Source organism: Bombina bombina, chromosome 7 (genome assembly GCF_027579735.1).
Source record: "Bombina bombina isolate aBomBom1 chromosome 7, aBomBom1.pri, whole genome shotgun sequence".
Classification (NCBI taxonomy): Eukaryota; Metazoa; Chordata; class Amphibia; order Anura; family Bombinatoridae; genus Bombina; species Bombina bombina.
This window is the reverse complement of record NC_069505.1, coordinates 578,998,936-579,025,948: the sequence shown is the minus strand read 5'-3', so window position 1 is coordinate 579,025,948 and position 27,013 is coordinate 578,998,936. Positions and strand designations below refer to the sequence as shown.

The 27,013-nt window shown below is 40.3% G+C and overlaps 1 protein-coding gene across 4 annotated transcripts in view; it reads right to left on the bottom strand.

Annotated features, from left to right (window-relative positions):
• LOC128667114 (zinc finger protein 2) overlaps window positions 1–20,677 on the bottom strand; it is a 31,177-nt gene extending 10,500 nt beyond the window's left edge. For 2 of the 4 annotated variants that reach the window (XM_053722021.1, XM_053722024.1), the window contains exons 1-6: window positions 20,572–20,677; window positions 17,462–17,577; window positions 14,700–14,759; window positions 13,795–13,930; window positions 8,814–8,906; window positions 4,005–4,094 (exon numbers count right to left, since the gene is read on the bottom strand). In XM_053722021.1, coding sequence (XP_053577996.1) covers window positions 4,005–4,094; window positions 8,814–8,906; window positions 13,795–13,930; window positions 14,700–14,759; window positions 17,462–17,539 — 457 coding nt within the window. In that variant the 5' untranslated portion in view covers window positions 17,540–17,577; window positions 20,572–20,677. Of the gene's footprint in view, window positions 1–4,004; window positions 4,095–8,813; window positions 8,907–13,794; window positions 13,931–14,699; window positions 14,760–17,461; window positions 17,578–18,489; window positions 18,623–20,348; window positions 20,545–20,571 lie in introns of those variants that run through there. The other 2 variants (XM_053722023.1, XM_053722022.1) reach the window with 2 other exon arrangements.
• Window positions 20,678–27,013: the final 6,336 nt, after the last annotated feature.

The following is a 27,013-nucleotide window of genomic DNA, read 5'->3' as shown; positions in this document are numbered from 1 at the left end:
GAAGGCTGCCTTTTATCAGTGCTAGTTTGTGTGTGTTGCATAGATAACACTGCTCACTTCCGTGGAGTTATTTATGAGTCAGCACTGATTGGCTAAAATGCAAGTCTGTCATAAGAACTGAAATAAGGGGGCAGTCTGCAGAGGCTTAGATACAAGGTAATCACAGAGGTAAAAAGGTACATTAATATAACAGTGATGATTATGCAAAACTAAGGAATGGGTAACAAAGGGATTATCTATCTTTCAAAAAAAAGAAAATGTATGTTTACGTGATAAATTTATTTCTTTTTTGACACGATGAGTCCACAGATCATCTTAATTACTATTGGGATATTCACCTCCTGGTCAGCAGGAGGAGGCAAAGAGCACCACAGCAGAGCTGTTAAATAGCTCCTCCCTTCCCTCCCACTCCAGTCATTCGACCAAAGTTAGGAAGAGAAACGAAAAGCCAAGGTGCAAAGGTGTCTGAAGTTTATAATAACCCACAACCTGTCTAACAGAACAGGGCGGGCCGTGGAGTCATCGTGTCAAAAAAGAAATAAATTTATCAGGTAAGCATAAATTTTATTTTCTTTTTTAAGATACGATGAGTCCATGGATCATCTTAATTACTAATGGGATCCAATACCCAAGCTAGAGAACACAGATGATACGGGAGGGACAAGACAGAAAACCTAAACGGAAGGCACCACTGCTTGAAGAACCTTTCTCCCAAAAGCGGACTCAGCCGAGGCAAAAGTGTCAAACTAGTAAAACTTTGAAAAAGTGTGAAGAGAGGACCAAGTTGCAGCCTTGCAAATCTGTTCCACAAAAGTTGCATTTTTGAACGCCCATGAGGAAGCAACAGCCCTCATGGAATGAGCCGAAACTCTCTCTGGAGGTTGCCGTCCAGCAGTCTCGTATGCAAAACATGATACTCTTCAGTCAAAGGGAAAGAAAAGTAGCCATAGCTTTCTGTTTCCTGAGAAAACCACAAAGAAGAGTGACAACAGTCCTTAGTCGCCTGCAGGTAAAACTGTAAAGCACGGACCATGTCTAAATTGAACAGAAGTCTTTCCTTTTGAGAAAAAGGATTAGGACACAAGAAAAGAACAACAATCTCCTGATTAATGTTCCAATCAGAAACAACTTTAGGAAAAAAAAAACTAATTTAGTACGTAAAACTACCTTATCTAAATGGAAATAAGATAAGGAAACTCATACTGAAATGCCGAGAGCTCTGACACTCTCCGAGCAAAAGAAATAGCAACAAGAAATAAAACTTTCCAATATAACAACACAATATCTAAAGGAAAGAATAGGCTCAAACGGAGCCCCTTGAAGAACTCTGTAAACTAAATTCAGACTTCATGGAGGAGTAACTGGTATGAACACAGGTCTGATCCTGACCAAGGCCTGACAAAATGATTGTACATCTGGAACATCTACCAGATGTTTTTGTAACAAATTAGAGAAAGACAGGGTTTCTACCCTTTAGGGAATTTTACTATAAATCTTCCTCCAAACCCTTTTGGAGAAAAGACAAAATTCTAGCAATCCTATCTATTCCATGAGTAGTCCATGGATTCACACCAATAGAGATATTTACGCCATATCTTATGGTAAATTTGACTAATAACAGGTCTTCAAGCCTGAATCATGGTCACAATGACTGAGTCAGAAAAACTCTGCTTGGATAAGAAGTGTACAATCTCCAAGCAGTCAGTTTCAGATAAACCAGATTTGGGTGAAGGAGGGGCCCGTGAATTAGAAGGTCCTTCCTCAACGGAAGTCTCCAAGATGGCAGAGATGACATGTCCACCAGATCTGCATCCCAAATCCTACAAGGCGAAGTCGGTGCTATGAGGATCACCGAACCCTTTCCTGCTGGATTCAAGCAATGACCTGATTAAGAAAAGCAAACGGAGGAAAAAGCTGGAGAACACTTCCGGATGGAATACCCACTCCCCTGGAAGAAAGGACTGCCTGCGCAGGAAATCCGCCTCCCAAATGTTCCACCCCTGGGATGTAGCTCGCCAACAGGCAGCAAGAAGGGGCTTCCGCCCACTGAATTATTTTGGATACCTCTTATCGCTAAGGAACTCCTCGTTCCTCCCTGATGATTGATGTAAGCCACTGACGACATTTTGATCAACTGGAACCTGATAAACTGGACCAAGGCTAACTGAGGCCAGGCCAGAAGAACATAGTAGATAGTTCTCAGCTCCAGAATGTTTATAGGAAGAAAGGGCTGAATCCAAACCCCCTGAGCCCTTAGGGAGCCCCAGACTGCTCCCCACCCTAAAAGGCTGGTGTCTGTTGTCACAAATACCCAAGATGGTCTGCAAAAGCAGGTTCCCTGGGAGAGATAATCCAGAGACAACCACCATTAAAGAGAATCCCTTGTCTCCTGCTCCAGTAGTATTCGAGGAGACAAATCTGTATAATCTCCGATCCATTGCCTGAGCATGCTTAACTGCAGAGGTCTGAGATGGAACCGAGCAAACAGGATGATGTCCATTGCCGCCACCATCAGCCCCGATTACCTCCATGCCCTGAGCCACTGAAGGCCGAGTAGTGGACTGAATGACTAAACAAGTATCGATAATCTCTGATTTCCAGTGCCTACATAGTAATTGCTGTCACAGGGTCCTCCTTCTTACAGAAATGAAGCTATGTCCCCTGAAATATAATAAAGTGTTCCACTCCTCTGAGATCTTCCAGATCCAGAATAAAAAGTTAGCACTTACCTTGAACTCTGCCCGGAAGCAGGGCAGCTCAGCAGGTTTAGGAGGTCCTCTCCCTCCCATAGCCCTGTGGAAAATGATAAAGCTTGAGTTTAGTTTGCTTAGGTTATCAGGATTAGGGCAGCAAAAAATGTATGGGAGGCGCAGTGAGAATTATGTCCCACAAGTTCCTATTGCTCTAAAGCCACCAATAGCTCTACTGTAGAAACTGACATGGACTACGGCTATACCCTAGAACAAAGTAGCACACTCTGGCACTACTTTAAAAATAACAAACTCTTGATTGAAGAATCTATACTAACACCTCACTTTACCTCTTCCTATCACTAACGTAGGCAAAGAGAATGACTAGAGTGGGAGGGAAGGGAGGAGCTATTTAACAGCTCTGCTGTGGTGCTCTTTGCCTCCTCCTGCTGACCAGGAGGTGAATATCCCATTAGTAATTAAGATGATCCGTGGACTCATCGTGTCTTAAAAAGAAATAATTCTGGTGTAGACTGTCCCTTTAATTTTTTCAGAAGCTTGATAGGCAGACGGAACATCCAATCACAGACCGCCAACACTATGTCCTTCCATAGCAGCGAACTCTTCTGCAAGCTAATCGCGGTGTATACCGCTAATAATGTGTGCATGTGCATCATTTATCTACTTGCCTGTCAATCAAGCTTATGCGTCAAGCAAATGCACCAATCAGCACCTAAGTATATGTAAAAAGTGCTGATCTTGAAATGAAGAAACAGGTTCAAGCAGCTTTATGTATCATGCAATATACTGCAAAGTCACTTCAAACGTTAGGTTAGAATTATAGGCCACAATGTCACTTTACATATTTCCACTCAGGTTTAGTAATTAAAGGGACATTGCAGCCAAAATTGGAACCCACATGGATGCATTTCAGCTTTTAAAAATGCTTCTAATAAAAGCTATAGCTGTTTCTATAGTGTATATAAGTATGCACCGTGCACCAGCATTTTACACAAAGCACTTGCTGAGAGAGCATAAGGTGAAATGACTCAGTTTGTTAATTGCTGACAATGATAGAAGCCCCACTGGTGATCTGAGCAGCTGCTGTATTTAAAATGCTGGTGCACTGAGAATATCTAGTTATGATTCACATGCACGTGCAGAGAAAAATGCTAACACTAAAACAGTGATAACTTTTACTAGAATATACATGTATATTGCCAATATGATTCTATTCAAAGATGTAACTCAACGATGGGCATTTAAATGTTGACCGCAATGTCCCTTTAAGTACTAATAACATATATAACTCACCTGTACAGAGACCGGAGTGCTTCTCCATTTGTGGAATTTCATTTCGCTCTTCCTCTTCTGTTTGCAGATTTTCACACTCACCTGTCAAGTCTAACAGAGAATGAATTAAACTAGTTTGAATTTTTTTTTTTGAGTCTTGTTAGGTAAATTACTTAACAAAAATAAAGCACAGTGCATATAAATCAAAACAAATTAAGGATATGCTGGGATGTCCAAAGGTAAACTACTTATGACCCTAAAGCTCTCCGCTCTGTCGAGATTATCTATGAAGTCTTGTCAGTCCTGCGAGGTTCCTATAAACATTTTAAAGGACCAGTCAACACATTAGATTTGCATAATCAGCAAATGCAAGATAACAAGACAATGCAATAGCACTTAGTCTGAACTTCAAATGAGTAGTAGATTTTTTTATAACAAATTTCAAAGTTATGTTTATTTCCACTCCCCTTGTACCATGTGATAGCAATCAGCCAATCACAAATGCATATACGTATAGTCTGAATTCTTGCACATGCTCAATAGGATCTGGTGACTCAAAAAGTGTAAATATAAAAGACACTGCACATTTTTTTTAATGGAAGTAAATTGGAAAGTTGTTTAAAATTACATGCTGCATCTGAATCATGAAAATTTTATTTAACCTGAGTGTCCCTTTAAGGAGTAAATACTATGTTGGTAACTGTTTATCTAGATATCCAAGGTCCTGGGTGTGAAAGAAAGACACATTCATTACAATATGTTAAAAAAAGCCCCCGGGGGGGCGTGTCCGGGTGGCGGCCATGCTAGGTTGTTTTAATCAGAGCTCCTCACTGAACTTCCACCTCCTAGCTGCTTTCAGAGATTTATTGCCAGTTTTGGGGGAAAAGCATTGGATCACGGAATAGAGGAGGAAATTCTGAACAGTTTGATGTCCATAAAGCTGGGCTTGCATTTTATGGGCCTGAACCCGGACCTCAATAATACTAGGTGGTGGCCTAAGGCCGCAAATACAAACATTCATCCCCCCATAAGCCTAAGAAATATGTCTGAATAAGCTCAATAGCCGCTACTGACGTGCGAACAACGAACATGGAGATGTCTTGCAGAATATTACAGGCTCTGCTATCAAAATTAGAAACTAAACTTGATGACTGTATGCTCGACCTTATGGTAACAATAAGAAGTACAAGGCGGGATATGCAGATGGCCTTACGGCCTGCTCCAGATACGCGTACAGTATTCCCACAAGGGCTCACAAGTTTTAACCAGGAGGCTTCGCCTATGGAGGTGTCTAATACTGGTTCCTGCTCGAGTGTGGAAATACCCAAACCCATCAACTCACCGCCCGATGCCTCCAGAAGCCGAGATGTTTGCAGCCCAGAGTTGGTATGGCACTGCGATGAGGTGTTGAATGCACGTCGTGTGAAAGTGGCGCTGGGCTGGGGGAGAGCGGCCGGCTCCCGTGGCCCGGTGGCTGCAAAGCATGTTGTGCGTCCTGAGAGGCGACTACTGGAAGATGTAAAGCTGCGAGATCAAATTTCCCTCGTTCGCATACATAAGTTGCAGTACGCTAGCCTTCTCGTCTGGAGAGATATTCGGGGTGCATCGGTCCATTTCAGCAGAACGGGTATAGGGTGAGCCCTGATGCAGCATCGGATCGTAAAGGGGGTGAGAACTAGCCCTAAATATAATTAGATCTGCCAGTCTCGAGAAAAAGATGAGACGAGCTGAATATTATTATTATCAACTTTCTACGGAGCATACAAGTTTTAACCATAACAGACAACGAAGTGACATTTTCTTGATTTCTGATGAGGGACTACTGCTGTCATTTTGGGGGTCATATAGTGCTCTTATAGACATTTTGATGTTGTGTATGGGGGACTATCCAAAATTACATATGTCCATTGAGTATCCTGGTGTCATAACCTAATCTATGGGTACTCACAAAGTTTACCTAGAGATGGGGGATAGATGTTAATACTTTTAAGTATATATTTGTGCTTTTATGTTCTTAGTGCCCCCTAGAAGTCACCATAGGTTCTAATTGTATAAAAAAGATATAATGTGATGCTAGCCATGACTCACAGACGGGAACCCTAATATCTGCAAATGTATGTTTAGTGTGTTCTATCGTCATGAGGAGAGAACAGTCTGACAGGTTGTGAGACAAATAGTGTTATTTTTGCTAGATGTAAGCTAGTCAGCTACAAATCTATAAAGGGCGTCTCACTTTAAAGAAGTCAGGATATACCTTTTGTTATACCTATATATCAGCATGTGGTTATGAATCATATTTCAGCAGTTTGTTACCTTATATGAGTTTGCATGACACTGATATAGTGAGATTCTGTATTTCACTCTGTTCTTAGTTTTCAATTGCGGTTTTAGATTTGGTTTCATTATTAGCAGGATCCTAGTCTTAATAGTATGCATTATATGTTTTAAGAAGGCTTATGTGGTATCTTTTTTCATCGTGTACCTATTTATGTATTCACCCCTTTAGGTGAATAGACACGCTGTTCGCCTGGAGCGGTGAATTACTAGGCGGTATTAATCCGCCCTTATGCACTAACACACACAAGTCTGTTGAAATGTAATACCTCTCACAAATACGTTTGATGTGGCTTATAAAGGACAGATATATATGATCACTCTAATAGGTAGCAATACATACTAAAGAGGTATAGGTATTAAGTTACATTACAAATTAAAAAGAGGTATCAATATTTTGTTGTTATATAGTAAAGTCTGCATTATTGTTAGAGACTTTGTGGGTTCCTATACTGTAAGAGATTTTTTGTGTTATCTTCAGTTATGTTTGCTGAGTAAATTTTTTCTATGTCTCTCAGTAGAAAATATATATAACACTAGCATGCTTGGGTTGGTTGCTGGGACTCCCCCAGATTGGTATCCTACCAATACGTTCAGACAAGATATATGATGTTTCATCGCATCACAAAGTTTGATTTATTTCTAGTGATAATGTGGATTTCGGTATTCTATAGGATCTTACATGTTACCCACAGGTATGTCAACTATGCAAATTTTTCCCATGTGTTCTGGTAGAAAATGTGTAAAAACCCAAGCATGTGTTCTGTTTGTTTTTGTGATTTTTCCAAATTTGTATTCCACAATAATGATGACGCAAATGTATGATGTTTTCTAACATACCTCAATAAAAAATTTTGATTTAAAAAAAAAAAAAAAAAAGCCCCCAAAGATTTTGCCTGCTCTCTCTATGCCGGCGAGTTTTTGCTAATCATGTCCTTAAGACACTGCAAGTGATTAATGTGTCTGACTGCAGCTCCCTGTCCTCTCCGCTCTAATCTATATTGTTTTTATAAATGTGTTTTCATGCGTGTATGTACTGTGCAATTATTCACCTGTCAATCAAGCTCATGCGCAGAACAAATGCACCAATCGGTGGTTGAGTACACCCAGATTGTTGCCAGGGCATGCAAAAAATGCTGATGTTAACGTTAAAAGGGACAGTCTACACTAGGGTTGCACCGATACCGATACTAGTATCGGTACCGATACCAAGTATTTGCATGAGTACTTGTACTCGTGAAAATGCACCGATACTTAAAGCGATACCTCCACTTCCTACCCATATGCTATCTTGTGGCGTTTTTTCAAACTGCATGTTCTCATTTCATTTTAAACTGGAGTGGAGACTAAACTAAAAAAAATTGTTTACTACTGTTCTGCCAATACAAATTGCTGTTATTTGTATTATTGTTGGAGAGATCACTGTACCTCGTTCAGACAAACCCCTGAAGTACTGGGCAGTTAAACAGATTTCCAGCTCTGGCTAAAATGGCCCAAAAATATCTTTCTGCCCCATGCAGTAGTGTGGAAAGGGAAAGACTGTTCAACTTAGAGTCGGACCTCCATACAAATGTCAGATTGATGTTATATAACAGCCCTACAACCCAATCGTATCACCCCTTTAAATTTAATATATTGTAATTGTTTTTATTTGTAAACATGTTCAGTGAACTTTGTAACTAATAAAACTGTTTTATTATTTCATAATGTCTTTTGAATTACAACCCTTTATAATAATAAAGAAGGAATCTAAAATAATCTGCATTGTGCTTAGTAAACTGTCACATGACATTAAAAAAAAAAAGTATCGGTAATTGGTATCGGCGAGTATTTGAAAACAATTATCGGTACTTGTACTCGGTCATAAAAAAATGGTATCGGTGCAATCCTAGTCTACACAAACATTTGTTTTGTTTAAAAAGATAGATAATCCCTTTATTACCCATTCCCCAGTTTTGCATAACCAACACAGTTATAATAATACACTTTTTTACCTCTGTGATTACCTTGTATCTAAGCCTTTGCAGACTGCCCCCTTATTTCAGTTCTTTTGACAGACTTGCATTTTAGCCAATGAGTTCTGACTCATAAATAACTCCACAGGAGTGAGCACAATGTTATATATGTGGCACACATGAACTAGCGCTGTCTAACTGAAAAACTGTCAAATGCTTTCAGATAAGAGGTGGCCTTCAAGGGCTTAGAAATTAGCATATGAGCTTATCTAGGTTTAGCTTTCAACTAAGAATACCAAGAGAATAAAGCAAATTTGATGATAAAAGTAAATTGGAAAGTTGTTCAAAATTACATGCCCTATCTTAATCGTGAAAGTTTCATTTTAACTAGACTGTCCCTTTAAAAAAAGCTCTATATCAGCTTTTTTTAATGATAAAATATATCGCAAAGTTATCTGCACCATCAACATTTGCATTGAAGTTCACAAGTACTAAAAATAAAATGTACATAGTATATGATCACAAACAGTATATGACTCACCTGTACAGAGATCCGAGTGGGTCTCCCCTTGTGGAAGTTTCTCTCTCTCCTCCTCTTCTGCTTGTACGTTTTCACAGCAATGACCTGTCAAATCTAATTGCCAATTTATCAAACTTTGTATTTACATAGTAGATGAGGTTGAAAAAAGACCGAAGTCCATCGAGTTCAACCTATCAAAAATCTAAAATATATACAAAAAGCTCCAGTTAAAATGAAATAATCCCACTAAAAGGTAACCCATTTAATACTAGCAATCATATCCATTAATTTTGTTTATAGACAGAAATGTATCCAAATAATTTTTAAATGTATCTAGGGTATTGGCATTCACTACCTCCTTTGGTAATGAGTTCCACAATTTTATTGCTTTTACAGTGAAAAAACGTTTCTGTTGCAGGAGATTAAATCTCCTTTCCTCCAACCTTAAATTGTGACCTCTGGCCACAAACAATTGTCTTGGAATAAACAGAGCTTCTGCCATCTCTGTAAATGGGCCTTGAATATATTTATATAAAGAAATCATGTCACCTCTCAAGCGCCTTTTTTCTAAAGAAAACAGACCCAGTTTGGCTAACCTCTCCTCATAGGTTAAATTCTCCAATCCCCTTATAAGCTTTGTGGCCCTTCTCTGTACATTTTCTAGTTCTGCAATATCTTTTTTTGCGATTGGTCCCCAGAACTGCACTCCATACTCAAGGTGAGGTCTTACCAGGGCTTTATATACTGACAGAATTATGCTTTCCTCCCTTGAGTCATTGCCTCTTTTAATACATGCTAGTATCTTATTAGCATTTGAAGCTGCTGCTCTGCATTGTGCACCCATCTTTAGCTTGTTATCTATTGTGTACATATGCATATATTGTGTACATATGCATGTGTCTTTATCTTATATCTGTAGGTATAATCAGATCTCATTACTGTATCACATTGTGTACATATACATGTGTCTGTATCTTATATCTGTAGGTATAATCAGATCTCATTACTATATCACATTGTGTACATATACATGTGTCTTTATCTTATATCTGTAGGTATAATCAGATCTCATTACTATATCACATTGTGTACATATACATGTGTCTATCTTATATCTGTAGGTATAATCGGATCTCATTACATTATCACACTGTGTACATATACATGTGTCTGTATCTTATATCTGTAGGTATAATCAGATCTCATTACATTATCACACTGTGTACATATACATGTGTCTTTATCTTATATCTGTAGGTATAATCAGATCTCATTACTTTATCACATTGTGCACATATACATGTGTCTGTATCTTATATCTGTAGGTATAATCAGATCTCAATACTGTATCACATTATGTACATATACATGTGTATTTATCTTATATCTGTAGGTATAATCAGATCTCATTACTTTATCACATTGTGCACATATACATGTGTCTTTATCTTATATCTATAGGTATAATCAGATCTCATTACTTTATCACATTGTGTACATATACCTGCTTCTTTACCTTATATCTGTAGGTATAATCAGATCTCATTACTTTATCACAGTGTGTACATATACATGTGTCTTTATCTTATATCTGTAGGTATAATCAGATCTCATTACTATATCACATTATGTACATATACATGTGTATTTATCTTATATCTGTAGGTATAATCGGATCTCATTACATTATCACACTGTGTACATATACATGTGTCTGTATCTTATATCTGTAGGTATAATCAGATCTCATTACTTTATCACAGTGTGTACATATACATGTGTATGTATCTTATATCTGTAGGTATAATCAGATCTCATTACTTTATCACATTGTGTACATATACATGTGTCTTTACCTTATATCTGTAGGTATAATCAGATCTCATTACTGTATCACATGGTGTACATATACATGTGTCTGTATCTTATATCTGTAGGTATAATCAGATCTCATTACATTATCACACGGTGTACATATACATGTGTATATCTTATATCTGTAGGTATAATCAGATCTCATTACATTATCACACTGTGTACATATATATGTGTCTTTATCTTATATCTGTAGGTATAATCAGATCTCATTACTTTATCACAGTGTGTACATATACATGTGTCTTTATCTTATATCTGTAGGTATAATCAGATCTCATTACTTTATCACACTGTGTACATATACATGTGTCTGTATCTTATATCTGTAGGTATAATCAGATCTCATTACTGTATCACACGGTGTACATATACATGTGTCTTTATCTTATATCTGTAGGTATAATCAGATCTCATTACTGTATCACATTGTGTACATATACATGTGTCTGTATTTTATATCTGTAGGTATAATCAGATCTCATTACTATATCACATTGTGTACATATACATGTCTCTGTATCTTATATCTGTAGGTATAATCAGATCTCATTACTGCATCACATTGTGTACATATACATGTATCTTTATCTTATATCTGTAGGTATAATCAGATCTCATTACTGTATCACACGGTGTACATATACATGTGTCTACATATTATATCTGTAGGTATAATCAGATCTCATTACTTTATCACACTGCGTACATATACATGTGTCTGTATCTTATATCTGTAAATATAATCAGATCTCATTACTTTATCACATTGTGTACATATACCAGCTTCTTTATCTTACATATGTCCATAAAACAATCACCAGTACTTGGAGAGAACAATGGAAAATCAACATTGTATTACCTTATCTCTGCTATATCCCACTGGGAGTGTAATTTTTTTCTGCTGGCTGTGTTTACAAAGCTTATCTATAGCTTGGACCTGCGGCCACAAACTTTCAGAATAGGTGGGGATAACACAGGCTAAATCAACTATTTCAAATGCCAATATATGGGTAAAGGAGCTACTTGTAAACTATTTAATACACTCCAGCAGGTAAAGTGGATCATTGGAAACAAATTAAAGGGGAGAACATTTTTGAGTAAACTGTCCCTTTAAAGGTAGACTACACACAAGTTTAAACAAACACAGGCGATACAGTGAGAGAAAAGTTAAAGGGACATGAAACTATTTTTTTCTTTCACAATTCAGATAGAGCATGCAATTTTAAACAACATTCCAATTTATTTTATTATCCAATTTGTATCCTTTTTTGAAAAGTATACCTAGGTAGGCTCAGAATCTGCTGATTGGTGGCTTTCAGCTAGCTCCCAGTAGTGCAATACTGATCCTTCAACAAAGGATACCAAGAGATTGAAGCAAATTAGATAATATAAGTAAATTGGAAAGTTGTTTTAAATGACATATTCTGCCTGAAATGGGAAATAAAAATATGGGGTTTTGTGTCCATTTAAATATCCAACGTAGAGATGTATTATCATAGAGCATTCGGTGACATAAGATACAAAGGTTAGAATAAAATACATCAATGACATTTTCATTAGGGAGCAATATTCACATACTGTATATAGAAGGCAAAGGGCTCTATAACGGTTCGGATGCCGCCTTGGAGGGCCTTCAGTGCAGTCTCATGAGGGAGCTAAGAAGATAAGGCTTTAGAATTCCCTGTTTAGTGTATAAAGTCAGGTTAGCGGACTTATAAGGATAGAATGTGCTAAATACAGTATGTTTAAAGGGACACTAAACACACATTTTTTTCTTTAATGATTCAGATAGAGCAGCAATTTTAAGCAACTTTCTAATTTATTCCTATTAATTTTCTTCGTTCTCCTGCCATCTTTATTTTAAAGGCAGGAATGTAAAGCTTAAGAGCCTGCCCATTTTTGGTTCAGAACCTGGGTTACGCTTGCTTATTGGGGGCTAAATGTAGCCACCAATAAGCAAGCACTGTCCAGGTTCTAAACCTAAAATGGTCCGGCTCCTAAAGGGACAGTATACACTAATTTTCATACAACTGCATCTAATAAACACTACTATAAAGAATAAAATGCACAGATACTGATATAAAATCCAGTATAAAACCGTTTAAAAACTTACTTAGAAGCTGTCAGTTTGGCTCTGTTGAAAAGGTAGCTGGAAAGCCCACTGCAAGTGGCAAATAAGACACTCCCCCCTCCCCCTTCTTTTGCATATGAAAAGACCCTTTACACAAACAGGAGCAAGCTGGAGAAGGTAGCTGACGGTATTCAAATAAAACTTTGGGGCTTGGTTAAGAGTCTGAAAATCAGAGCAATGTTATTTAAAAATAAGCAAAACTATACATTTATTTAAAAAAAAAAAAAAACTTTATGGGCCCTTAAGCTTTACATTCCTGAATTTTAAATAAAAGACACCAAGAGAACGAAGAAACATTTAGAATAGGAGTAAAGTAGAAAGTTGCTTAAAATTGTATGCTCTATCTGAATCATGAAAAATGGGTTTAGTGTCCCTTTAAGTGGCAGAGAAGTAATACAACATGTTTTTACCTAGTTACATTGTTTTGATGTTTTGTTTGGGAAATGACAGGTACTACAATTTATGATGGTAAATCCTAGCGTTTTTGAAATGCTATAAATAAGGGGACTTCCATTCATAAAGTATAAAAAACTTCATGCTGAAAGTCCCATTATTTGCAGCAAGTTTATGCCGAGCTAAGCGCCTCCGGTCCCCCACGACAAAACATTTTTTTTTTAATGAGGTGAGGTTTCCACCTCTTAGCCAATAGCTGTGCTTGCCCTTTGGCATTATTTCAGATGGCTAGCAGGTGGAAACCTCAACTCATTGAGGAAATGCCATTTTGGAGTGGGCGGCCGGAGGCGCTAAGCTCAGCATAAACTTGCTGCAAATAAAGGAACTTTCAGCATGAAGTTTTTTTATACGTGATGAATGAAAGTCCTCTTTATGTTTATCTGTATTACTTTGACACTATAAACATGGACAATTAATTTGGTATTAAGGAAGAATTTTGGCATTTACTCTTGGATGATCATCTTAGAACATTTGATGTATTTAGTTATTAACCTCTGAAATATTAAAATTTTACTTTCAATAGTGAGAACACAGCGTTACCTGAGCTCTCGGCTCCTACTGTTTTGAGTGGACGATTCTCTTTCATGGTGTCCTTGTACATTTCATTCTGTCCCTCTATAAACTCCCACTCGTCCATAGAGAAATACACAGCAACGTCATCACACTTTATAGGTACCTGAAATACACATAACTCATTCAGTGCTGACACAGGAACTTATTCTGTCTGATAACAAGACCAGGAGAACGTTAAAGCGAACATGCGTAAGGTAGGAAATACACACAGGTCCAAATACAACTTGGTCTGTAAAGGGAATCACTGTCTCTGGTTTACAGGACTTCTCCAGACTGGCTCACATCTTGTTGAACTCTCTGCCTCGCTCCACAAGATTCTCCCCTAGTTTTGAAAGCTTCAAGCTCTCCCTAAAGAGTCTACTGTTCAAGGATGCTTACAACCTACACTAACCTTTCCTAATACCAGTTCCTCTTCTCCATTACTATCCGAAATTAACCCCCTTAGCATGTAAGCCTAAGAGCCCAACTGCTTGCAGATCACCTTCATAAGAGCCTTCAACGGTGTGACTCTCGGCAGGGCCCTCTACCCATTTGATCCCTATAAATGTTACCTTGTATACCACCTATGTTTATAGCGCTGCAGAATCTCTTGTCGCTCTACAAATAACCGATAATAATAATACTATTGGAATTTCCCAGACAGCATATTAGATTCCAAATATTTTAACTGAAAAACAACTAGACCAGGAATGTTCTCTTCAGAATAACGGCAACAACCATAAGGGATAATGTATTGATTGTTGCTGTTGCGGGGACAACATTCTTAATCTAGTAGAATTCCAACTACAATAGTTTAATAGGAGACATTCTAATTTAGAAGCCCACCACTGTGCCTGAATCTGTAGAACTTCACTTTCACTAATAATGCTCACCTCTCCAGTCAATCGGTGAATGCTGCTGCGAGAGGAATTTTTCTTTACAATGGTGTATTCCTGTAGGGAGCAACAGAATCAAATACATTAGAATTAAATAATTGTAAGAAAATGTTAGCCAATATTAAAGTGATGGTAAATCCAATCGTATTACAAACGGTAGGATTTACCATCACTAAAAATAAAGTTGAGTTTAAGTGATGAGATATGTCAAAAAGGGTGCTAAACTCACCCTGAATGTGCTGTAGCACATCGCTAAAGCCAGCGGCTCGGCTACCCACGGCACATCAGTCTCCTTCAATGAGGTGACGTTTGCACCTCTAATCCAATAGGCGTGCGTGTCAACTGACAGTGTTCTGTATGCACGCACGGCTATTGGTTTAGAGGTGCAAGCGTCACCTCACTGGTAGAAGACCGATGTGCCATGGACGGCAGGAAAACGCGGAGTTTAACGATGTTCAACGGCACAGAAAGGGTGAGTTTTAGCACCTTTGTTTTACATATTTGATCACTTAAACTCCACTTTATTTTTAGTGATGGTAAATCCTAGCATTTGTTATACGCTTGGATTTACCATCACTTTAAGCTAAATTATGCTAATATTAAAAATAAACAAATTATCATTAAATACATTTATATTAAAGGGATCGTAAACACCAGAATTGTTGTTTTAAAAGATAGATAATCCCTTAATTACCCATTCCCCAGTTTTGCATAACTAACAGTTATAATAATACACGTTTTACCTCTGTGATTAACTTGTATCTAAGCCTCTGCAGACTGCCCCCTTATTTCAGTTCTTTTGACAGACTTGCATTTTAGCCAATCAGTGCTCACTCCTTGGTAAATTCACGTGCATGAGCTCAATGTTATCTATATGAAACACATGAACTAACACCCTCTAGTGGTGAAAAATTGTCAATTGCAGAGGCGGCCTTCAAGGTCTAAGAAATTAGCATATGAACCTCCTAGGTTTAGCTTTCAACTAAGAATACCAAGAGAACAAAGCAAAATTGGTGATAAAAGTAAATTGGAAAGTTATTTAAAAATTACATGCTCTATTAAAATCATGAAAGTTTTTTTTGGACTTGACTGACCCTTTAAATTATGCAATTAATTTGTGCTTTGGATAGCAGAAAATTATATAATATTAGAAATTATTACCCTGCCCCCACCTGGCTACTTCATAATGCCAACCGGCTTGAAAAATATTCTGTGGAGAACACACACTATATATATATATATATATATATATATATATATATATATATATATATATATATATATATATATATATATATATATAGCAGAAAATTATATAATATTAGAAATTATTACCCTGCCCCCACCTGGCTACTTCATAATGCCAACCGGCTTGCAAAATATTCTGTGGAGAACACACACTATATATATATATATATATATATATATATATAGTCAGGTATATACATTCACACTAGTAAGTGGGGAATTATAAGTCAGGAGAGAACCAGTTACGAGTCCAACCAAAAGTATGTGGACACCTGACCATGAGCTTGTTGGACATCCCAATTCCAAACCCATGGTCTTATTCATCCCAAAGGTGTTTAATGGTGTTGAGGTCAGGGTTCTGTGCAGGCCATTCAAGTTACTTCACACCAAACTTATCAAACCACTTCTTCATGGACCTCACTTTTTGCAAGAAAAGGCCTTCCCCAAACTGTTGCCACAATGTTGGAAGCACCCAGTGGTCTAAAATGTCTGTGTATCCTGTAGCATTAAGATGAACCTTCACTGGAACTAAGGGGTCTAGTCAAATCCTGAAAAACAACTCCAGGCACTATACATTCTGGTAGGTAGCATTCTCCTGGTATTTACAACATCAAGATTTTTCCATCAGACTCCCAGACAGTGAGCCATGATTCATCACTAAAGAGAACACATTTTCACTGCTCCGAGGTCCAGTGGTGATTTACACCACTCCGGCCAACGAGTGGCATTGCGCATGTCGATATAAGGCTTGTGTAAAGCTGCACGGCCATAAAAACCCATTTCATGAAGCTCCCAACCCACAGTTCTTGTGCTGATGTTGCTTCCAGAGGCAGTTTGTAACGCTGTAGTGAATGTTGCAACAGACGATAGGTGATTTCTACACGCTACACATTTCAGCACTCTGTGGCTCTGCTCGGTGAGTTTGCGTGGTCTACAACTACGTCGCTGGGCTGTGGTTGTTCCTAGATGCTTCTATTTCACAATAGTAGATCTTACAGTTGACCGATACAGATCTAGTAGGGCAGAAATTTCCCAAACTGACTTGTGGGAAAGGTGGCATCCTATGACAGGGCCACATGAGTCACATAGCTCTTCAGTGTGACCAATTGTACTGTCAACGTTGTCTATGGAGATTTTATGGCTATGTGCTGGATTTTATGCACCTGTTAGCAATGAGTGTGGTTGAAACACCTGAACCCAATAATTAGTAGGGGTGTCCACATATTTTTGGCCATATAGTTTATTTAAAATCAGCTCCAAAATAGCAATACTCTACTGGGAGCTAGCTGAATACATCTGGTTATCTAATGAGAAGAGACATATGTGTGTAGCTGCCTAGCTATGTTTTTCAACAAAGGATACAAGATTAACAAAGTAAATAAAGGCTCTTAAAATTGCATGCTCTATCTGAAACACAAAGATTTCATTTTGATTGTTGTGTCCCTTTAAAGACAACTAATACACAGTAATGAGTAGACAGGAACATTATAACATTTCCCCACAGCTCTCACCTCTCCTGTCAGCAAGTAGATGATGCCCAGGGCATGATTCAAAAACTGCTCCGCCATCTTTTTTTTGTGTCTGTTCATCTTGTTTATCAGTGGTTTAGTTATAATAGCCAAGAGACCTAAAAGAATAAGGAAAAGTTATACAGATGGCCCTCGTTTTACAACGGTTCAATTTACACCGTTTCAGAATAACAACCTTTTTTTCCCAGTCATGTGACTGCTATTGAAAAGCATTGAGAAGCAGTGCATTTATTAAAATAGCCAGTAGGTGGAGCTGTCCGCTTGTGTTGCAGCAAACCCAAGCAAGCTGAAATTAATCAGTTTAACCAGACCTGAGCTATCGAGCAGATTTCAAAGGAACAAGATCTTCCTGTCTATAAATCAGTCCAGATTGGAATGCATAGAAAGAACCGTTTGCAGAAAAATGCAAGTGAAGTCTGTGTTGTGTGATTATTTTAATAGGTTTATAATGCTGTTTAGCAAATGTTTTTGTTCATTTAACTTAGTTTAATTATATATTCTGTGTTGTGTGATTATTTTATTAGGTTTATAATGCTGTTTAGCATTTAAAGTCTTCATTCCAAAGCTTTAAAAATAATGTATTAGGTGTTACTTATGACAATTTTGAGAGGGGCCTGGAACCTATCTCCCTCACTTGTCATTGACTTACATTATAAACTGGGTTTCAATTTACAACGGTTTCAATTTACAACCATTCCTTCTGAAACCTAACCCCGGCGTAAACTGAGGGCTACCTGTATATATAATTAACATAAAAATATTACATTTAAAACTATAAAATGCATGGTTCAAATGTTAAAAAAAATAATTATGTGATAAAATCAAAAACGATTAGATAAGTAGCTTTGCACACTGTAAATAAGCTTAAATTAAAGTTACGTTTCTCTAAACACTACATTTTTCTCATTCTCTACGTTAGTGTATAAGCTGTCAGTAGGGCTATCAATTAGAAAAAAAAACTTTATTGTAAAATCAGATGGACAAAGCTGTAAATCTGCAATCATACATACACTCCTATTAGACTCAACAGAACTGTTCTGTATATCCGATGAAAGTTTATGAAGAGTGATTGTAAATAATATATGCGCAGAATGCACACTCACAGCTCAGCACATTAACATATTTGGGTGATCATGTTCTTATGGTTTAACTTAATATCACTCAAACACATCCCTATTTCCCTCACACCACTGCCATGCACACCCTCCTCACACCAGCCCCTGCTCACTTTCTCACCCTCCCTTGCACCAACCCCCATCTCTCAGCCTCCAATCTCCCTCTTACCAGCCCCTGCTCCCTAACAGCTCTCTCCCCTTCACACCAGCCTCCCTCTCCTTCATACTAGCCCCCCTGCTCACCATCTCTAGCCCCTTCTCCTTCACACCAGCCCCCTGCTCACCATCTCTAGCCCCTTCTCCTTCACACCAGCCCCCCTGCTCACCATCTCTAGCCCCTTCTCCTTCACACCAGCCCCCCTGCTCACCATCTCTAGCCCCTTCTCCTTCACACCAGCCCCCTGCTCACCTTCTCTAGCCCCTTCTCCTTCACACCAGCCCCCTGCTCACCATCTCTAGCCCCTTCTCCTTCACACCAGTCCCCCTGCTCACCATCTGTAGCCCCTTCTCCTTCACACCAGCCCCCCTGCTCACCATCTGTAGCCCCTTCTCCTTCACACTAGTCCCCGTGCTCACCATCTCTAGCCCCTTCTCCTTCACACCAGCCCCCTGCTCACCATCTGTAGCCCCTTCTCCTTCACACCAGCCCCCTGCTCACCATCTCTGGCCCCTTCTCCTTCACACCAGCCCCCCTGCTCACCATCTCTAGCCCCTTCTCCTTCACACCAGCCCCCCTGCTCACCATCTCTAGCCCCTTCTCCTTCACACCAGCCCCCTGCTCACCTTCTCTAGCCCCTTCTCCTTCACACCAGCCCCCTGCTCACCTTCTCTAGCCCCTTCTCCTTCACACCAGTCCCCCTGCTCACCATCTCTAGCCCCTTCTCCTTCACACCAGCCCCCTGCTCACCTTCTCTAGCCCCTTCTCCTTCACACCAGTCCCCTGCTGAACTTCTCTAGCCCCTTCTCCTTCACACCAGTCCCCCTGCTCACCATCTCTAGCCCCTTCTCCTTCACACCAGCCCCCCTGCTCACCATCTCTAGCCCCTTCTCCTTCACACCAGTCCCCCTGCTCACCATCTCTAGCCCCTTCTCCTTCACACCAGCCCCCCTGCTCACCATCTCTAGCCCCTTCTCCTTCACACCAGTCCCCCTGCTCGCCATCTCTAGCCCCTTCTCCTTCACACCAGCCCCCTGCTCACCTTCTCTAGCCCCTTCTCCTTCACACCAGTCCCCCTGCTCACCTTCTCTAGCCCCTTCTCCTTCACACCAGTCCCCCTGCTCACCTTCTCTAGCCCCTTCTCCTTCACACCAGCCCCCTGCTCACCATCTCTGCCCCTCTCCTTTACACCAGTCCCCTGCTCACCATCTCTAGCCCCTTCTCCTTCACACCAGTCCCCCTGCTCACCATCTCTAGCCCCTTCTCCTTCACACCAGCCCCCCTGCTCACCATCTCTAGCCCCTTCTCCTTCACACCAGTCCCCCTGCTCGCCATCTCTAGCCCCTTCTCCTTCACACCAGCCCCCTGCTCACCATCTCTGCCCCTCTCCTTTACACAGCTCCCCTGCTGAACTTCTCTAGCCCCCCCTCTCATCACCCTCGCCCCCTTTTCCTCACACACGGCTGCCTTTTCACCCCTCTTTCCCTCACACCAGTCCCATTCCCCCGGTTTCAGTCCCCTCTGAATTAGAGCAGCCCTTGCACACCCTCTGAGCCCCAGCTCAATCTCCTCTTCCTCACACAAAGCGCATGTTTACCCTCTCAGACCAATAACTCCAGCTCCTGCTAAACTTCTCTCACACCAGCCCCTTCTCAGCCTCTCACACAAACTCCTGTCCACTCTTTAACACCCCATGTTCTTAGGCCTATCACTCAGACAAGGAAAACATCAACCCCAAAATCGCCTCCCCATTCACAATCTCCCGTTCGTTGTCATAAGAGATAAGTAAATATAATTAACAAACAAAATCTTCTCTTTACCTTGTAGGCCGCAGTAAAGCAAACTGCAAAACTACAACTTCCAGAATGCTTTACTCACATAACGTGCCAGATAAGGGCGCGGTTTTATTACGTCACAAACTTCCAGTCCTGTCACAAATCATATAAAATTAAATGCTGCAAAAGCTTTCCCTTAATAAATATGGCGGATGGGGCATGATCATCATAATATCTTTATCGCTATAATAAAAACCAGAATGGAGCGGCGAGCGTATCGCTACCGAACATACAAACACCTATATAACACGACTCCCTATAGTCAATCACTTCCGGGTGGGGTATCTAAATACGTAACTCCACAAGTGAAGTTAAATCCGCCATATTTCGCACTGGCAAACCTTTTTACAGCCTCTGTCATTACTATTTACTACTTTTGGACACAATGACGTATATATATATATGAAAGTAGCTTCCCACTAAAGTCCCATTATAAAAAGTAGCTTTATTGCACAACCACCTACAACAAACCTACTTACCAGTGACTGTATGCTTGTTGGTAGTATTTGTGTTTTATTTTATTAAAATCAGTGGTGGCTTTTTGGTTACTGTTGCATGCTTTAAAGGGACATGAAACCCAACATGTTTCTTTCATGATTCAGATAGATCATATCATTTTAAACAACTTTCCAATTTTCTTCTATTATTTAATTTGCTTCTTCTCTTGTTATCCTTTGCTGAAAGGTTTATTTAGGCAAGCTCAGGAGCAGCAGAGAACCTAGGTGCTAGCTGCTGATTGGTGGCTGCATATATATATACAGATTGTGATTGCCTCACTCATGTGTTCAATATTAGAAACCAGTAGTGCATTGTAGCTCCTTCAACAAAGCATACCAAGAGAATGAAACAAATTAGATTATAGAAGTAAATTAGAAAGTTGTTTAAAATTATATTTTTTATCTGAATCATGAAAGAAAAAAAAAATTGGTTTCATGTCCCTTTAAGGGTTCTATAATGTCCCAGCAACTAAAGGCATTCTTTAAAGAAACACTTTTCCAAATTTGGGCCACATTTGATCATGGTACTTGGAGTTTCAGGGAGACTGCATTCCACCATTTGCTGGCATCAGGGAATACATTTCTGAAAAGTCCTGACGAGTGCACTCTTCTTTATTTCTATTTTGCCTTTCTGTTGCACCCTGGGCACTTGAGATTGGATTTCTGTAGTGCTTGTCTACTTTGAACTTATATATATATATACTAGTCCTAAAGCCCGTTCACACAGGCCACTTTTTGCAGTACAGCGGTCCCACCCCTTGCTCTCTCCCCCTCTCTTTTGTGCTCTCTCCCCCTCTCTTTTGTGCTCTCCCCCTGTCTTTTGCGCTCTCTCCCCCTCTCTTTTGTGCTTTCTCTTGCTCCACCTCTCTTTTGCTCTCTCTCTCCCCCTCTCTTTTGCTCTCTCTCTCTCCCCCCCCTTTCTTTTGCTCTCTCTCTCCCCCCCTTTCTTTTGCTCTCTCTCCCCCCTCTCTTTTGCTCTCTCCCCCTCTCTTTTGTGCTCTCTCCCCCTCTCTTTTGCGCTCTCTCGCTCCACTTCTCTTTTGCTCTCTCTCCCCCCCTCTCTTTTGCTTTCTCTGCCTCCTCTCTTTTGCTCTCTCTCCCCCTCTCTTTTGCGCTCTCTCTTCCCCTATCTTTTACGCTCTCTCTTTCCCCCCTCTCTTTTGCATTCTCTCTATCTTTTGTGCTCTCTCTCCCCCCCCTTTTGCGCTCTCTCTCCCCCTCTCTTTTGTGCTCTCTCTCTCTCCCTCTCTTTTGTGCTCTCTCTCTCCCCCCCTCTCTTTTGCGCTCTCTCTCCCCCCTCTCTTTTGCTCTGTCTCTCTCCTCTCTTTTGCTCTCTCTCTCCCTCCTCTCTTTTGCTCTTCCCCCCTCTCTTTTGCTCTGTCTCTCTCCTCTCTCTTTTGCTCTCTCTCTCTCTCTCTCTCTCTCTCTCTCTCTCTCTCTCTCTCCATCCCTATCTTTTTCTCTCTCTCCCCCTCTCTTTTTCTCTCTCTTCCCTCTATTTTGCTCTCTCTCCCCCCTCTCTTCTGCACTTCCCCCTCTTTAGCTCTTTGCATAATCAACAAATGCATGATAACAAGACAATGCAATAGCACTTAGTCTGAACTTCAAATGAGTAGTAGATTTTTTTTCTGACAATTTTAAAAGTTATGTATTTTTCCGCTCCCCCTGTACCATGTGACAGCCATCAGCCAATCACAAATGCATACACAAACCATGTGACAGCCATCAGCCATTCACAAATGCATACACACTTATTCTTGCACATGCTCAGTAGAAGCCGGTGACTAAAAAAGTTTAAATATAAAAAGACTGTGCACATTTTGTTAATGGAAGTAAATTGGAAAGTTGTTTAAAATTGCTGCTCTTTGTTTGAGATACTGTATTAATACACATCAGCCCCCTCAAGGAGTAAGTGCAGTAAAAACAACAACGCTACAACGCTACATTGCAACATTGCAACATTGCAACATTGCTCTTAATAGTATTCCTCAACAGAAGCTATGCTTTAGATTGTTGCTGGATAAAGCTCATTCCAGGGGCAAATCAAAATTTATTTAAATTATGGTGGTGCACTGGTAAAAGTGTACATATCTTGCCCTTTTTTATTTTTTTGCCCTTGAATGAGCTTTACCTAGCAGCAATCAAAAAACTACTACTGAAGTCCTCTAATAAGAATGAAACAGCTGTCCAGTAAAGTTTTTGGTATTTCATACCTCTGTGTTTTAACACAGTATCAGAAGCAAACATCCTGTGAATATGTTAAATATCTAATTTGCATCTCTTACCCAGAATCATCTGGTGCATTGGTTACAGTGTATGTGGAGTTTAACTGAGTAAAGGCAAGTGGGGATACGTGCCTAGATGCGCTAATTGCCTATGCAATCATTTTTATTGATTTACTTTTATGGAATGGAGGATTTTAATGACATGCTTTTAGCTCCACCATCTTTAAAATAAATTGTGTTTTCCCATTAAATGAGCTCTATCTTGACAGCTATTAAACATATCTACTGCTAAAGTGTTTTAATAAGATTAAAACTGCTGACCAGTAGTGGGTTATTTTGCTACACTTTCCCTGTTGAGAGATCACTACATTAAAGGAATGTTATACACTCATTTTTTCTTTGCATTAATGTTTTGTAGATGATCTATTTATATAGCCCATAAAGTTGTTTTTTTAATTTTTCTTATAGTTTTGCTTATTTTTAAATAACATTGCTCTGATTTTCAGACTCCTAACCAAGCCCCAAAGTTTTATGAGAATACCGTCAGCTACCTTCTCCTGCTTGTATAAAGGGTCTTTTCATATGCAAAAGAAGGGGGATGGGGGGAGTGTCTTATTTCCCACTTGCAGTGGGCTTTCCAACTACCTTTTTAGCAGAGCTAAACTGAAAGCTTCTAAGTAAGTTTTTAAACAGTTTTATACTGGATTTTTAGATCAGTATCTGTGCATTTTATTCTTTATAGTAGTGTCTATTACATGCAGTTGTATGAAAATGAGTGTATACTGTCCCTTTAAAACACAGTAATACCAAAAGCAAACATCTGGGATGTTGCAAATTTAATTTGCAAATCTTACCCAGCATCCACCGGTATTGGTAACAGTGTATATGGGAATACTGGGTAAAGACGAGTGGTATAATTGCTTAGATGTGCTAATTGCCTATGCAATAACTCTATTGAGCTATTGCTACAAGTTGGAGAATTTTAGTCTCATGCTTTTATCCCCAGTTCCCACCATAATTTATATAATTTTAACTTTGCCTTGGAATTAGTGTTACTAAACATCAATTAAAAACCTATCTACTGCTGAAGAGTTCTAATAAAAACAGCTGTCCAGTAATGGTGTTTATTTTTGCTGCACTAATCCCATTAGGGGAACGCTGTATTTTAACCTTTTAACCCCTTAATGACCACATCACTTTTCCATTTTCTGTCTGTTTGGGACCAAGGCTATTTTTACATTTTTGGGGTGTTTGTGTTTAGCTGTAATTTCCCTCTTACTCATTTACTGTACCCACACATATTATATACAGTTTTTCTCGCCATTAAATGGACTTTCTAAAGATACCATTATTTTCATCATCCTATATTATAAAAGTCCAAGGCCAAGTGTGTTTGTCTGAAGCCGTCATGCGCAGTAGAGACTGCGCGCGGACAAACACACCTGGCCTTCAGCTGCACAGTAGTGCGCACTGCGGAAGCTGCCTGGTGGGGGCGTGACCGGCGTCGGGCGTGCCGTGACGGGGGCGTGGCAGGCGGGCGTGGTGGGCGTGACAAGGGGGCATGACCGGCGGGCATGACGAGGGGGCGTGGCCTCGCAGGAGCACACGGGAGGGGCGTGGCCGGCGGGAGAGACCCAGAGGAAGGAAAGAATTTAGAAAGAAAGCGAGCAGAAGAGGGGGGAAGAGCAAAAGAGGGAGAGAGAGCGCAAGAGAGTGGGAGAGAAAGAGGGGGAGAGAGAGGGGGGGAGAGAGAGCTCAAAAGAGAGGGGGGAGAGAGAGAGCTCAAAAGAGAGGGGGGAGAGAGAGCTTAAAAGAGAGGTGGGAGAGAGAGCACAAAAGAGGGAGAGAGAGAGAGCGCAAAAGAGAGGGGGAGAGAGCGCAAGAGAGGGGGAGAGAGAGCGCACAAAAGAGGGGGAGAGAGAGAGAGCTCAAAAGAGAGGGGGGAGAGAGCGCGCAAAAGAGAGGGGGAGAGAGAGCGCAAAAGAGAGGGGGGAGAGTTTAAAAGAGAGTGCAAAAGAGAAGGGGGAGACAGAGTGCAAAAGAGGGAGAGAGAGAGCAAAAGAGGGAGAGAGAGAGCGCAAAAGAGAAGGGGGAGACAGAGTGCAAAAGAGGGAGAGAGAGCGCAAAAAAGAGGGGGAGAGAGCGCAAAAAAGAGGGGGAGAGAGCGCAAGGGGGAGACAGCACAAAAGAGAGGGGAGAGAGAACGCAAAAAAGAGGTGGAGAGAGCGCAAAAAAGAGGGGGGAGAGAGCGCAAAAGAGTGGGGGGAGAGAGAGAGCTCAAAAGAGAGGGGGGGAGAGAGAGCTCAAAAGAGAGGGGGGTAGAGAGAGCTCAAAAGAGAGGGGGGAGAGAGAGAGTTTAAAAGAGAGGGGGGAGAGAGAGTGCACAAAAGAGGGGGAGAGAGAGTGCAAAAGAGAGGGGGAGAGAGCGCAAAAGAGAAGGGGGAGAGAGCACAAAAGAGGGGAAGAGAGAGTGCAAAAGAGGGGAAGAGAGAGCAAAAGAGAGGGGGAGAGAGAGAGCAAAAGAGAGGGGAAGAGAGAGCAAAAGAGAGGGGGGAGAGAGAGCAAAAGAGAGGGGGAGAGAGAGCAAAAGAGAGGGGGGGGGGAAAGAGAGAGAGAGCGCAAAAGAGGGGGGAGAGAGAGAGCAAAAGAGGGGGAGAGAGCAAAATAGGGGAGAGAGAGCAAGAGGGGGGAGAGAGCAAATGAGGGGGGTGAAGAGAGAGAGCGAGCAAAAGAGGGGAGAGGGAGCAAAAGAGGTGGGAGAGAGAGAGCAAAAGAGGGGGAGAGAGAGCACAAGAGGGGAGAGAGAGAGCAAAAAAGGGGAGAGAGAGAGCAAAATAAGGGGGAGAGAGAGAACTCAAAAGAGAGGGGGGGAGAGAGAGAGAGCGCAAAAGAGAGGGGGGAGAGAGAGGGAGCAAGGGTTGGAACCTAGTATCTTATAATTTACTATAAAAAAAAATATGAGAAAAAAATGGAAAAAAACCACACTTTTTCTAACTTTGACCCACAAAATCTGTTACACATCTACAACCACCAAAAAAACACCCATGCTAAATAGTTTCTAAATTTTGTCCTACGTTTAGAAATACCCAATGTTTACATGTTCTTTGCTTTTTTTGCAAGTTATAGGGCCATAAATATAAGTAGCACTGCTATTTCCAAACCATTTTTTTTTTCAAAATTAGCTCTAGTTACATTAGAACACTGATATCTTTCAGGAATCCCTGAATATCCCTTGACATGTATATATATATTTTTTAGAAGACATCCCAAAGTATTGATCTAGGCCCATTTTGGTATATTTCATGCCACCATTTCACCGCCAAATGCAATCAAATAAAAAAATAGTTCACTTTTTCACAATTTTTTTTGTGGTAATTTTAGCTTTAGTGTAGTGTAGTAGACAACCCCAAGTATTGATCTAGGCCCATTTTGGTATATTTCATGCCACCATTTCACCGCCAAATGCGATCAAATTAAAAAAAACATTACATTTTTCACAATTTTAGGTTTCTCACTGAAATAATTTACAAACAGCTTGTGCAATTATGGCACAAATGGTTGTAAATGCTTCTCTGGGATCCCCTTTGTTCAGAAATAGCAGACATATATGGCTTTGGCGTTGCTTTTTGGTACTTAGAAGGCCGCTAAATGCCGCTGCGCATCACACATGTATTATGGCTAGCAGTGAAGGGGTTAATTAGGTAG